The following is a 15,583-nucleotide window of genomic DNA, read 5'->3' as shown; positions in this document are numbered from 1 at the left end:
CAATAGATTCTTTTTTTTAAATAACATTAAATTTATTAAGGGAGTCTGGCTAATTTTTTTATAGACAATCCCACATTTTGGATTCTTCTGTCTCCTTATTACTAGATTCAGTTACACAAGTTTGGCAGGAATATTACAGGTAACATTATTTACTTCTTAACTGCATCATACCAAAAGTCACAAAATACCAGGCTGCCCAGTCCTGGTAAAGCTAAATCGGATCGCCTGGTAGAACCACGGGCTGCCATACTGTGGCACTGTACCTCTAGAGTCCGTAAGCAATCAGTGAGGTCATACTCTGAGCCTACATCAATATACTGCTCCATGGTAATCTTTCACCAACTAGTTTTTACATTCATTGATCACCTGGCATGGGGGTTACAAAACAAGAAATTATCTAAATTTATCAGCTGATGTTATATTAGAAAAAAAAAAGAGCTTTCCCTTTTATAATCTATTACTATACACCCATGAGTGGTTTTTTTTATTACTCATTGTGTCATAATTCATCATTGTCATTAATTCTTTTGATTTTGAAATTATTCCATTTTTAGCAGTGAGAGCCCTTTCAAACAGGCTTCTGGGTCCTTTGATACAGCCCGATTCTCCATGTTCCCAGAGCCCTGCTTACACTTCAGGATCCTAACACTCAAACTATCATGTCAGCTCGGTTTATTTATATGTCTGTCTCACCTGAAAATCTGTCAGTTCCTCAAGGCAAGGCCAAGGTCAGACTTATCTCTGCGGCCCAGCACTTAGCACAGCAGCTGGCACAAAAAGTCCTGCTCGGCTCCTCCTCCCTGCAGCCGGGTGCCCTTGCCAGAGCTGCTTTAGGGCCATTCCTCTCCAGGCAGCATCCCCACCCCAAGAGCTGGGCCTCTGGCTCTGGCCACAGAGAAAGGCTCAGGCCCCGCCGCAGCTCACAATGGGCCCTTTGACTCAACTGGCCAGGGCTCTTTCAGGAAAAACCCGTCCCCTGCCACCACACCTGTCACCAAAGCCAGCACTCCGAGAGCTGCAAGGCAACACACAGCCAGCGTTCACCTCGAAGCGACAGCAGGGTCCCGAGGCCACCCAGCCAGCCAGGCAGAGCAGCCTGACTTCTGGGAAGACGGTGGGTGGGGGGCCTTTCGTCACACAGCTGCTGACACGCAGGCTCTGGAACAGCCTGGGCTGAGGACGGCAGGGGAAGGGGGTTCAAATAAAAGGGCACAAGGAGGGGAGGGACTTCCCTGGCAGCCCAGCGGGCAAGACTGTGCTTCACTGCAGCGGGCATGGGGTTAAACTCTGCTCGAGCAACTGAGATCCCACAGGCCGCACAGCAGAAAACAGCAACAACAAAAAGGTGGGAACTGGTCAAGACTTCGCCCCAGAGACGGCTGACCTGCTCTCTTCTTTCAACCTTCTTTTCACTCGGCTCAGGCACTGGGGTCTCGGGAGGTACAGTCAGCCGCAGTCTGCAGACATTTGCCTGGGAGAGGAGAGAGAATAGGCCAGTCATGAACCTGCATTTGGGGCAAAAGGAGCCAGATCACCTGGGGTTTCTCAGAGCCTCCGTCGCCTCCTTAGCAATGGGAATGATGGCACAAATCACACAGGGGATGCTGGGGAAAGACCAGCTTCTGCCGGGCCCATCACAGGCACTCACCACCTTCCTGCTTATGTTTTATGCTCTTCTTCTTTAGCAAACTACTGAAGAGTTTCATAGAATTCAAACTGTTTTTTTTTAATGGCTCATGTCATTACAGTACAGGATGATCTGATTTCAAAACACAGCTAGAAGGGTAGAGGCCAAGCTATACACAGTGGTGGAGGGGTGGGAAGGTGCTTTCTACCTGACTCTATGTTGGATTTTCCTATAATAGACATGTACATGTTTAATCACAAAAATATTTTTAAAGTCTATATATCCATGTCCACAGCAGCATTATTCACAATAGGCGAAAGGTGGAAACATCCCAAATGTCCATCAATGGATGAGTACATAAATAAAATGTGTATATACATAGAACAGAATATTTACACAGCCGTATAAAGGAACAAAACTTCTGACACATGCTATAACATGGAGCAAGCTTGAGGACATGATGGTGAAATAAGGCAGTCATGAAAAACAAACCTGTATGGTTCCACTTACACAGGGTCCCCAGGGTGGTCAAATTCATAGAGAAAGAGAGAAGAATGCCAGTTGCCAGGGACTGCATTATTCTTTAATAATATGGAGCTTCAGTTTGAAAAGATGAAAGACGGATGGTGGTGATGGTCACAGAACAATGACAATGTACTTAATGCCACATGATGCTTATTTCACCCTATTGTCACAGCCTGATCCTACAGTGATATATTCTGGAGAGAAGTGGAAAATGTGTTGCTTTTTATCCTGCCATTAAAAAACAACACCAAAGGAAAAAAACAGAGAGTCAAAGCAGCACCCAGAGCGCCCAGCCCACAGCCCCACACACTCATGAGAGCACAGCCTATCCCTGTTATGGGTAGAATTCTGTCCCCCTAAAATATATACAAAGGAGTCCTAACTCCTAGTACCTCAGAATGTGACTTTATTTGAAAATAGGGTCTTTATAGTGGTGCTTGTCGTTCAGCCACTAAGTCATGTCTGACTCTTTGCAACCCCATGGACTGCGGCATACCAGGCCCCCTCTCCTCCATCATCTCTTGGAATTTGCTCTAATTCATGTCCATTGAGTCGGTGATGCCATCAAACTATCTAATCCTCTGCCACCCTCTTTTCCTTTTGCCTTGAATCTTTCCCAGCATCAGGGTCTTTTCCAATGAGTTAGCTCTTTATATCGGGTAGCCAAAGTATTGGAGCTTCAGCTTCAGCATCAGTCCTTCCAATGAATACTCAGGATTGATTTCCTTTAGGATTGACTGGTCGGATCTCCTTGCAGTCCAAGGGACTCTCAAGAGTCTTCTCCAACACCACAGTTCAAAAGCATCAATTCTTCAGTGCTCAGCCTTCTTTATGACCCAACTCTCACATCTGCACACAGATGAAAAAATGGAGCTTTGACTATATGGACCTTTGGACCTTTGTTGGCAAAATAATGTCTCTACTTTTTAATATGCTGTCTAGGTTTTTCATAGCTTTTCTTCCCAGGAGCAATCATCTTAATTTCCTGGCTTCAATCACCATCCACAGTGATTTTGAAGCCCAAGAAAAGAAAATCTGTCACTGTTTCCACTTTTTCCCCTTCTAATTGCATAAAGTGATGGGACCAGATGCCATGATCTTAGTGTTTTGAATGCTGAGTTTTAAGCCAGCTCTTTAACTCTCCTCTTTCACATTCATCAAAAGACTCTCTAGTTCCTCTTCACTTCTTACCATTAGGGTGGTATCATCTGTATATCTAACTAATGTTGTTGATATTTCACCCTGCAATCTTGATTCCAGCTTGTGATTCATCCAGCCTGGCTTTTCACATGATGTACTCTGATACATGTACTTTCACATGATGTAAGTCAAATAAGCAGTGTCACAATATACAGCCTTGACTTACTCCTTTCCCAATTTGAAACCAGCCCGTTGTTCCATGTACAGTTCTAACTGTTGCTTCTTGATCTGCATACAAGTTTCTCAGGAGAAAGGTATGGTGGTCTGGTACTTTCATCTCTTTAAATATTTTCCACAGTTTGTAAAATGAGATCATTAAGATAGGTCCTAATCCCAAATGATTGGTGTCCTTATATAAAGGGAAAATTGGGAGACACACATGCATACAGGGAGTGCACCATGCAAGCAAACAAAGGAGATGGGCCTGAAACAGATTCTGCCCTCACTGCTCTCAGAAGGAACCAATCCTGTCAACACCTTGACTTTAGACTTCCAATCTCCAGAATCAGGAGACAATATATTGCTGTTGTTTAAGTCACTTGACTTGTGGTTTTTTGTGTGTTTTTTACAGCAATCCCAGTAAACTAATACATACCACCCAACCTGGTCTGCAGTCACAGTTATGCACTGGTCCACAGGGCAGCCTCTGAGAAAAGCACCCTGCATCCAAGAAGCCTACGGTTCGATACGATTGTAAAAGACCTTTGACATCCAACCTGCCAGCCTATGAAGGAACCTCCTCACCCAACAATATACCTGGCAGGTGGACACCGAGCCTGAGGGTAACATTTTCCCCGTAAAGGTGACAGCCCATTTGGAACACACATTAGCACTTCCACTCTCACCACTGCCTTCCTCTGAGGTACCCTATTTTGCTACCTGACACCTACACCTTCCTGATAACTGACTTAAACAGTGCTTCCTCAGAACCCCTACCTAACAGACCCAGGGTACCCTCAGGGGCTGTAGCAGAATTCCCTTTGCTCTTCATCATCCTGAATGTCCTTTCTTCTGCACTAAACAATCCAGTCCTTTCAGCCACAAGATTTGGTTTCGAGATCCTTCTCCATCTCACTCTTCTCTGGGCAAGCTCTGGCTCCAGTGACCGCAGGGAGAGACGTGACCTGACCCCCAGCGATATCGCTCCCTCTTACATGGCCAACTTTGCACGAAACCTTCAAAGCTCATCGCCAGTCATGTTGGTCATAGAGAAATCAAGCCATTCCGGCACACAGCTCTCTCAGCTGACAAACAACACTGACGGGAATCCAAGCGTCTCCAGGAAGAGGTAACCCTTTGACTTCAGGCCACTTGGGCTGGTTGAAACCAGCAGGCATTTGCATGAACATCAAAATGTAACTCACACCAGGCAGGTAATCCACATCTGTGATGCTCAATAGTCATCTCTGAGGCCAGATCTGATCCACAGCATGGTTTTGCAGAGAAAAGGAAGTACTTTTCTCTTGTACCACACACACACACACGTGCACACAGAGATACACACCTGCACAGGTGTAAACACACATTCACAGTTTCCAACACCTACTAGGCTGTGCTATGAGCAAGTTGTTTGATCTCTTTGAATCTAGAGGGTAAAATACAGGTAAAGGAAGATTCTGGCACATAGAAAGCCTCTATCACTGTTACATATTTTTATTATTAACTAAATAATGTCATCAGCCTATAAGCTCCAAAAAGAAATAGGCTGACTTGGCTTTCTGGCTCTGCTTTCCATGATAAAAACAATTTGGTCAATGGATCTAGAGGGTATCAGTATTAGCAACTGATAGATTTATAGGCTGATTGCCCTAGAGGAGTAATCCCTAATGGCAATCATTTTTGGAATAAACTGAAAACTGGAAGAAAAGACAAGGTCCAGGGACTCCTTGACTCCAACCACTCAAAACTGAGAAATCCCCTCCCCCTGATGGAGACAGTTCTTTATCTATCCACCCAAATGCTGATTTTCCTCAATACACTTCCTGCATCCCTCCTCAGGCCACATTAACACTACGGAACACAAATTCACAGGCTAAAGAGAATGCGTTTCTCTAAACTATCAGTTTTACCTGGTGATAGATAATGAATTCAAATAAAACAAGAATGGAAAATAAACATCTGACTTCAAAGCTAACTGGCAGGTGCATCAGGTGCTTGCGGCTCCACCCACACCCCTGCGTAGCATGTTTACTCTCGTCATTAGGACTGCCTTTATGGAAACATGAGGGCATGGACTACACATGGTGCTTACATTCTGTAATCAGTGCTGATCCACAATGGACTGACGGCACAAATGCAATTTAAATCCAGCTTGGAACAGGATCAGACCCTTCTTAGTAAGATGCTCAAATGTACTGTCATGTGAAAACAGACAAGTGCTGGGAAAAAATAACCTGCTATGTTTTTAAAATACACTCTGATAATTTGTATATATTTGTGGGGGAAAAAAATGTCTTTAAGGAAACACGACCACCTGTTGGTGGTGGTGATCTTTTGGTAAGTGGGATTTCTGCAGTGTCTGTACCTGTTCCAAGTATGTGTAAGTTTTTAAAATAAAAAACATAGTAGGGACTTCCTTGGTGGTCCAGTAGCTAAGACCCCACAACTCCCAATGCAAGGGGCCCAGGTTCAATCCCTGGTCACAGAACTAGGTCCCACAGGCCAAAACTAAGAGAGCCTGCAGGCCACAATGAGGATCTAAGATCCTGCATGCTGCAACAAAGACCCAGTGGGTGCAGTCAAATAAATAAATACAGATAAATATTTTTAAAACATCTTAGTAGTCAGAGAGGGCAACCCACTCCAGTATTCTTTCCTGGGCTATCCCACGGACAGAGGAGCCTGGCAGGCTACTGCTCATGGGGTCACAAAGAGCCAGACACGAACAACTAATTAACGGTCAGTTACACAATAACAAAGATTGAGAGGGACCATATCAGAGACAGAGAAAGGTCTGCCAGCGCAGGAGGCCCGGGTTCCATCCCTGAGTCGGGAAGATCCCCTGGAGGAGGAAATGGCAACCCACTCTAGTACTCTTGTCCGGAAAATCCCATGGACAGAGTAGGCTGTCGGGCTATAGTCCATAGTGTCGCAAAGTGCTGGACATGACTGAAGCAATTTTGCACAGCACAGCACATATCAGATGGGGCGGAGGCGGGGGAGGTCCTCAATCCTTCCTAGACCCACAGGACTGTTTCAGAAGCAGCACAGAGAACAACCCACAGGTCTAAAAGGTGCTCTGAATTTCTTAACAGAAGGACTAAGTAACCCCTGAATGTACCTGACAGGCTGACCCTGTAGAGTTTACCTCCATTAGTCATTCACTTTCAGGAATCTCCCCGTGGGAAAATCTCCCACTGGGTAAGATCAAGGCAGATCAAGGCATATCTCTCTGAGCATTTGATGATGCTCACTTTCATGGTTTCCTGACACTCAGGTACATAATACTCAGAGTAGCCCAGGTTGGACAGTGTCTGAGAGGCAGGTAAGGTAGTTGGTTCCAGGGGTTCCCATAGCAGTTGGCTCCACCTTGTATTCTGAACATCATGGGGAGCTGAATCTTATTTACCCTGAACACTAGTCCTGGACCTGCCATCCTTAAAATCAAAGGTCCCTTTCAGTAGCTCAAAAGCAAGAAGATGGACTCAGTGTACTTGAAGTACTGAGCACCCACTACTTGTAAAACACTCAAGGGCTATGAGGGTACCAATATGGAAAAGAAAGAGCCCTGCCCAAAAAGGCTTATAATCCAGAAACATATCCACACAAGGCAATATCACAACTAATCACATAGATTCAGCAAAGAAAACACTGTAGCGAGCTACTCAGTCCACGATAAACTAAACACCTCATCAGAGTGAGTCTCTGGACTTTTGCTGAGAAGTTTGGCTTAAAATTTTATTTTTCACTGTCAATTGATTAAGAGGGAGTTGTTGTTGTTATTGTTACTTAGAGGTTAAGTTGTGTACAACTCTTTGCAACCCCACGGAATATAGCCCACCAGTCTCCTCTGTACATAGAATTTTCCAGGCAAGAATATGGAACTGAACTTCTGGGTTCCAATTCTGATTCTGATACCTACTAGCTGTGAAACCTTTGGAAAGCTACTCAATCTTTATTGTTTCAGTTACTTCAGTTGTAAAACTCAGTTAACAATACTGCAGAAACAACTCTCTTGGGATTTTCACAAGGATTCTTTTTTCTTTTTTTTTTTGGCCACACTGAGGAGCATGAAGGATCTTAGTTCCCCAACCAAAGATCTAACTCATGCCCTCTGCAGTAGAAGCATGGAGTCTTAACCACTGGACCAGTCCCTGTGGCTAGGTTTTAATAAACTAATACAAGAAAAGGGCTTAGAATAGTTTCTGGCACATATTAAGCATTCAGTAAATCATCTTTTTTACCCTGGGAATTTAAGGAGGAGAACAGTCATCTAACTGGAGGTGGACTATATCAGAAGGGTTCTAGAGATGACATGTGAACTGCGTATAGAAGGACAGAAAGGACTTCCCAGGTCAATGATGTTGAGAGAATCCATCATCAGAATAACAATATACAATTACCAGGCGAGGCATTCATTCCAGATGGGCCAAAGACACACACAGGGCATGTTCTGAGAATGGTAAATGGGCCCACAGCCTGAGCAATATCAGAAGAAAATGGCCACACAAGTAGGGGCCAAACTCTTGACATCCTACAAATGCCTGATGGCGAAGCAAGGCCTCTAATGGAAGACATCGGGGAGCCGTTTAAATTTCTAGAGGAAAGGACTATTGCTCAAATCTGAGTTCAGTGATTCAACAGCAATTATTGAGTACCTCCTATTATGTTCCACACCCTACAGCATGGACTGGAAGGGAAAAAATAGGGTTCCCAAGCAGGCTTTGTACCTTTACTGCTTGTGAAGCCCTTAGAGCACTCAGCATAGGATCAGCACGTAATAGGCCCTTGCTCAGTAAATGTCAGTATGGGCTTCTTTCTAGGTTGAACTAAAACACAGTAAGGAGGATGTACCTGACACTCCCCAGAGAGTCTTCCACTTTCTTCAAGCCAATCCCCACAGGAGGACAGCAGGGGAAGGGCAGCGAGCATTCAAGACACCTCCACAAGAAGACCCACAACCGAGCCCTTGTCTGCAATCAGGGCGCCTGGGAGCTAAGCAGGTCTCTGGGGACTTGTTTCTGACCCACTCCGTGAAAGCAGAGGGCTGGTCCCTGTCTAGGGGGGACTCTGCCATCCACGTACCCTCATGCTCTCAGCTTCAGTATCCAGGCTCACCTGAGGGAGAGCTGTCCATCTCAAATAAAAAGGGTGGAGAAGATGACCCAGGGAGGTGCTGGGTTTGCTCATCAGTTTATAAACATGGATTTCCCTATGGAAATGAGCCAAGTGCACTTATATTTCCCCCGGGCACGGTCCACTCTGTGATTGGGGGTCCCTGCTCAGCTCCACCTAACAACAGATGGTGTGGCCACTATGGCTGTGGCTGGGAGGTCAGTGTCTGCTCAGCATAAGCATTAAAATCTCTGGGTGGAAAAAGGCCCGCCCCGTCTGGAGGAGGACTCTTAAGCACTGCTTTGACCCTGAGCTTGCAGGCCTGACCATCTACATCACAGTGAGGTACACTTTTTCTGTAAAGGGCCAGATAGCAAATATTGAGGGTCTGCAGGCCCTGTAAAACCATTCTTGGCTCAGAGTATACAGAACAGGCCAAGGGCTGGGTCTGACTATGGGCTCATCATTTGCCCACCCTGATCTCCATACTCTTTCAGGTGGTGTAAAGTGTCCTGGCAACCACTTTCTTGTCACAGCGGATTCCGGACAAAATTCCTAAGTAGGAGTACAGTGACTTCTCCCTCTTGTTCTAGCTGGCTCTTCTGTACCAGGCTCACCATGTGCCCCAAATGCCAAGACCCAGAGAGAAATTGCAGGCAAATGGACACACACAAAGACACCAGAGTCCTGGTATGTTAGGACTCTCTTGTCCTGCCCCCACCTCCATCGTGCCTTTCCAAAAAGCCAAAGAGACCTTCCAGAACATGGACCCAGGACTGCCTGCACGTCCAAAAAAGCTGTCTGAGAGAGCAACCCCGGAAGGACGCGTTCTGATCCTTGGCCACATATTAGAATCACCCGGGGAAGCTTCCTGAACAATGCTGATGTCATTCTCTACTTTCCAAGGTTCTCATCTAGACGGTCTGGGGTGGGGCCCAGGTGGAGGATTTAAAGCTTCTCAGTATTCCATGTGTAACCAGAGTTGAACCACTGACCTAACCAAAGGAATGAAACTCCGACAGTACAACAGGATCAGGCACCTGGACTATTTGGAGGCCTTCCCAGAGCTGTCAAGCTCCTCACCCAGGCTGACACTCCCATCCACAAGGCACCTGCTTCCTGCCCAGGTGGACCAGAGGTCATGGGCTGGCTTCATCCCAAGCTTCTCTTCCTGTTTTCCCATTCGCCAACTCAATGTCAAGTATGGCAGTTTGAGGACCCTGGGGACACTCTTCTTTCTAAGCACCTATTACACCAGGCCTGGGGAGGGAGGGTCCTTAAACCTTCTCCTCTAGTAGTTAATCATAGGTAGGAGCAATGATGAGGGTCACGAGCCTATAGGGGAATACAGAAAATGGGATTCAGGCAGGCTTCCCAGAGGAGCTGACCCTTCATCAGAAAAGAGGCATGAAAAATGGCAGAGGTGAGGAACAGCATTAAACTCTTGGGGAACAGCAAGTAATTTGGTACATCTGCAAAGAGGATTCGTGAGGAGGGGGCAGGGAGGGCAAAGGCCAGATCAGAAGGCCCTGGGTGCTAAACTAGGGGGTTGTACTTGTTCCTGGCAATACCAAAGGGGCTCTTAAAGCAGAAGAGTTAGGTAGCTGGATTCTGCATTTTAGAGAGACACGCTGGCCTTAAAAGACAAAGAACAGTCAACAGTGTGACTGATATTCAGGAAATATCATTTATCTAAGGAGGGAAAAGAGTTAAACACATCTGTTTCACTACTCTGTGTGCTGGGTGAGATGGGGACCATTTTTGGCTGAGACACACAACTGCAGGAACAAGAAGTAAGGCACATAATTGCTGCCGCTGCTGCTGCTAAGTCGCTTCAGTCGTGTCCGACTCTGTGAGACCTCATAGATGGCAGCCCACCAGGCTCCACCATCCCTGGGATTCTCCGGCACTTTAAATCAAAACATTTCAACATAGTCTCTAGTTAGTTGGCCCAAGACCCACAACTCCCGGTGTTCAGCTCTACAATTTTTGAGGCTGATGTGAAAAGATTTCATAAGTGACCAGAAGCTCAGTGGTAACACCAACCTCCGGATCTCAGATTTCCTTAAGACTCCTCAGAACTCAGGTCCTTCATCCTACATCTGACACAGCGAGATGGATGAACCAAAGCAGAGAAGTCAGGACACTTTTTTTTCTGAGCATATAACTATTAGTTCTGAGTGGCAGAGGGTCTTTGGCTGAATCCTGGGGACACCAGGTTCTAAAACTCCTCAATTGGGCTCAGGAGGGCCCAGGGGAGCAGCCAGCCAGTCTCTGGGTACTGCAGGCCCCCTGCCAACCCCTCCCTGGGGAAGGCTGCAGCCAGCTTCCTTCCACCAGACACTGAGTTCCCACAATGCTCTGCATCCCTTCCTCGGAGCCCAGTAGGACAACATGAAAGTTATGCTCACAGATGTTTCTGTGAAAGGAAACGGAAGTGAGGTAAACACCTGGCTGATCCATTCACTGGACAACTAAGGAGAATTCTTTGAGTCAACCAGACAGAAATGGGACCCAGGAGAGTACTGCCTGAGTGAAGAAGTGATGACTGGCCAGTCCATTCCAGTTTTTAACAGAGGAAGACTCTGCCAAATACAAAAATTACTGGCAAAAGCAGGCCAGGAGACAGTCCTTGCCCTCTGGCCTTCCTGGATTTGGTTTCATTTTTTAATGTGCCATGCAGGGGCCATGACACCAGTAACACCAGTCAACAGTCTCCTATTATTAACACAGTGTGATGCTGGGGAACCCTTTTCAAGTCTATCATCTCACACCACCCTCACCAAACAGCTAAACCAATAATATTTGGCTGCACAAAGCAAAAATGCCTTCCCCCCAAAGCACACAACCTGGCCTCACAACTGCCCTTCCACTGCAAAGCTTCATTCAGTGTGATTAACTGCATTTACAAAACTCCTTTCAAAATCACAAAGCAATGTCAATGTTTTTTAAAACATTTTCTCCCATTCTCCAAGGTCATCAATCTATCTATGGTTGTTCTCCAGCCAATTTATCTTCCTGCTGTTGCCATAGATAAAACTATTTTTAGTGCACAATAGGTATGAAGGCAGATTTTTTTTTTTTTAAACTTTACAACCCCTGTTGGTTGGCATCCATAAATGCCTCTCAGAGGTTTATCAGTTGACAGACATTACTCTCCCATCTGGTTTTTTTTTTTCCCCCTTGAGAGATTTCAGATAAGAAGGAGGTACAAATTGTAGGTGGCAGCTATTAAACGAAGGATAACTAGTGACAGTCTGGTCTGGCTGCACCACACTGGGCAGCTGACTCAGAGAACTCCCTGCTCAGTGTCAGCTGTCACCACCATTTCTGGTTGGCCTGAAGGCCTGGCCGGACACATCCCGGTTCCCCAGCAGTCCCTAATTTGGTAAGCTCTTGGGATGAAACAGAAATGTTATTTTAATGGCTAACATTTTACTGCACAAGGCCATTGCTTGTGGCATGTCAGAGAGGAAAGATAGAACAATATAGAGTTTCCTGAAAAACTTTCAACTTAGGGAACACTTTTCACTTGTTTTGTCTACAACTTTATTTTTAAGACATCCCATCCTTGTTTATCCAAAAAAATAAGTGTTTTGCCCTAAAGCAGGTTCAATACATCACTGTTAAACAGTATATGCCAAGAGTTCCATTTAGAAGAAATGATACTTCCTTTTTTCAGTATCTCAATGATGTCACTCGCCTTACAAAGTCTCGGTCCATCCTGCAAGACTAAACACAAATGTCTGCTGCAGGGGGAGGCCTTCCTCAGAAGCTTCCTTTTAGCTTCCACGCAACCTGTCAACACTCTACCCTACTATTACACCCATCACTCTGTGCGATGGTAGTCTGTGACAAATGTCTATACCCACAGGTAGAGTGGACCCCAATGTCTATCCCCCCATCACACAGAAGGTCTATGAACATGGTTTAATCAATCAATTAATCAATCAAAGACCACAGTTTCCACAAACACACACGGTACCAGTGCCATTTGCAAATTCTGAACAGAGTTGGACATCACAAGGAAATCTTTAGTCATATTCTTTGCAGAGCAAGTACCCATGTGCTCAAAGTAGTCTTACATGGTCTGATTCAGGGCACTGACCACTTCAGACCAATGTATTTCAGATGTCTTACTCAAAGGGCAAAGCCTTCTCAACAGTGTGTTCCTTCCATCAGACACCACAGCATGTATAGCGAAAGAAATACTTGAAAGTAAATGTTTGAGAAAAAAATCTTCAGAAAGGTTATCTACTATACTAATCACATTTGCATCCACCCATGTCACTCTAGCCATTCAACGAGTACCCACTCTGGAAGGGGACCTAGAGGATTTCACACAATCTGGTGCCACACAGGATCCTGTCCAAGCTCAGGGCTGGCTTTGCAGTAACTGCATTCTTTCTCAATCATAATTATGTTCCAACTGAGAAGGATTTCCACAGAAAAAAACACAAATACCCATCCTGGTGTAAGGCTAGGACTGTGGTTGGAAACCCACTTGGACCTAATGGGAATCTTGCTTTATGAGGTCAACGATTGGCTTCCGTCAACCCTAAATGTCTGGTGTTCACACACATCTGAAGCTATTACTTGGCCCAGACCCAGGAGTAATACAGAGTCCTCCTGGAGCTAAAGAAAAACAGCATTGAAGACAACTGCTAGTCATTTGGGTGAGGTATGTAAAATGAAATGAGCACATCTATAAGACTAAAAAACAGACAGGAGTATCAAAGGGGCCCCTGGCTTGGACTTAGCCACCTGTTTAGCTAAACATAGGGGAAATAAGTTAGTGGTGGTTTATTCGCTTAGTCGTGTCCAACCCTTGCGACACTGTGGACTGTAACCCACCAGGCCCCTCTGTCCAGGGGATTTCCTGGGCAAGAATACTGGAGTGAGGAGCCATTTCCTTTTCCAGAGGATCCTCCCAACCCAAGAATCAAACCCACATCTCCTGCATGCAAGCGGTCTCCTGCATTGCAGGGTGGATTCTTTACCGTTTGAGCTAGGTGGCGCTTACGGTAAATAATCTGCCTGCCAGTGCAGGAGACACAAGAGATGCAGGTTCAATCCCTGGGTCAGGATGATCCCCTGGAGGAGGAAATGGCAACCTATTCCAGTATTCTTGCCTGGAAAATTCCATGGGCAAAGGAACACGGTGGGCTACAGTCCATGGAGCTGCAAAGAGTCAGACACAACTAAGCAGACAGACAGACACAGGGAAATAGATTAGAGAAGTTTCAAGCACAGAAAAGATGCACTGAGATGATGAGTACTGAATATCAGTGAACAGATGAACCTACAAGGCACAAGGAGATCCAACCAGTCCATGCTAAAGGAAATCAGTCCTGAATTCATTGGAAGGACTGATGCTGAAGCTCTAATGCTTTGGCCCCCTGATGCAAAGAGCTGACTCATTGGAAAAGTCCTTGATGCTGGGAAAGATAGAAAGCGGGAGGAGAAGGGAACAACGGAGGGTGAGATGGTTGGATGGCATCACCGACTCAATGGACATGAGTTAGGGCAAGCTCTGGGAGATAGTGAAGGACAGGGAAGCCTGGCGTGCTGCAGTCCATGGGGTCGAAAGAGTCGGATATGACTGAGCAACTGAACCACAACAAAGGCACAAGCCAAGGCCCTGGCAGTGTGCTCTGAGGTACCGATCTTGGAAGAGATGCAAAATGGAAAAGATGTGGCTAGCGATTCTTTCACAGCACCTCGAGCGATGAGAAAAGGTGCAACAAAGATGGCAAAGAAACGGCACTTCCAAAGGGCAACCTAGGTGGAGACGGAGCCACGGCGCTAATATTTACATCAGAAAGAAGAAAGCACCTTGTATAAACCCAGGTCCCACAACCCGGCTACTGGGTGGCCAGCTACTCATCTCTACTTTGTAAAATGAAGCCTATCTTAGTTAAGACCACTCCAAATCAGTGTTATTCTATCACCAATTCTATCACAAGTGGCCCTTTCTTTTCATCTCTGGAAGGAGGAAAGTTTGGTTAAAGACATTCATCACCTTTGAGTCTCCAGATAGGGATAATGCAGAAAGTTTCCCGTGCTTTTTTAAAACGGTGCCACCAATACACTTGGCTTGCTAGAGGAGGCAGGAAGGGAGAGGAAATCTCTGGGAATTCCAGAAAGTCCCTTAAGTCCCCTTTTGAGCCCATGGGGTGCCTCTAGGGCATAGAAAAGAAGGGGCTTGCTCGCGGAGCTGGGACAGAACCTAAAATTGAGTCCAGGTGGAATGTCGGGGCCGAGGGGCCGGTTTCGCGCGTCTCCATCCCCAGACCCCCAAGCGAGGCTGGCTGGACGGGGAAGTGGGACAGCAGCAGCTCCCAATCTTGGCTACTCACCCTCCTGCTGGGCGCCCCGGAGCTGCTGCCCGAGAGCAGGGTGACCGTGGAAGTGGAGCGCAGCATCCCGCAGCAGCGGAGTCGGTGGCGGGTTCGGCGCGGCGCTGCTCCCGGGTGTAATAAGCCGGCGGGAGGCGGGGAGGGCGGGAACCGCGCAGGCCACAGGCGCCGGCGGGGCGGGGCGGGGGCGGGCCGGGCCGGGCCAAGGGGCGGGGCGGGGCGGGGCGAGGGCGGGTCAAGGGGCGGGTCCGGGGCGGGGCCCGCGCACTCGCCTGACCTGTCAGGCTGCATTTTCTCAGGAGAGCGCAGACCCAGCAGAAGTTGGTCACCAACCTTCCCCCACGGTTCTGCGTCCTCCCAGGGTCAGTCCTAGGACAGGACTAAGTGCCTACCATGACTGCCTCCCAGCAGTCAACACAATCTACCAATCCACCAATCCCCTAATCCTGTGGAGTTGGCAATCTGGTGGGAATACTGAGAAATGACAGGTGTCGGTGCTGTGGTAGAAAAGATGATACACACAGGAGCTCACAATGTGGCCTTAGGAATTAGCCTGTGCAGGAAAAGTCTTCCCAGAGGATGTGATGACTAACGTAAG

At 46.7% G+C, this 15,583-nt stretch overlaps 1 protein-coding gene across 2 annotated transcripts in view; it reads right to left on the bottom strand.

Moving 5' to 3' along the window:
* The window catches only part of MYZAP (myocardial zonula adherens protein), a 145,674-nt gene extending 130,565 nt beyond the window's left edge, over nucleotides 1-15,109 (bottom strand). For both annotated transcript variants that reach the window (XM_055435382.2, XM_088839649.1), the window contains exons 1-2: nucleotides 14,986-15,109; nucleotides 1,385-1,471 (exon numbers count right to left, since the gene is read on the bottom strand). In XM_055435382.2, the coding sequence (XP_055291357.2) occupies nucleotides 1,385-1,471; nucleotides 14,986-15,051 (153 nt within the window). In that variant the 5' untranslated portion in view covers nucleotides 15,052-15,109. The remainder of the gene's footprint in view (nucleotides 1-1,384; nucleotides 1,472-14,985) is intronic.
* Between the last annotated feature and the right edge of the window lie 474 nt (nucleotides 15,110-15,583).

This window comes from Moschus berezovskii, chromosome 9, assembly GCF_049115385.1.
Source record: "Moschus berezovskii isolate FMDL1 chromosome 9, NW_MosBer_1.0, whole genome shotgun sequence".
In the NCBI taxonomy this organism is placed as follows: domain Eukaryota; kingdom Metazoa; phylum Chordata; class Mammalia; order Artiodactyla; family Moschidae; genus Moschus; species Moschus berezovskii.
The sequence above is the reverse complement of the archived record's forward strand: the minus strand, read 5'-3'. Positions and strand labels throughout refer to the sequence as shown.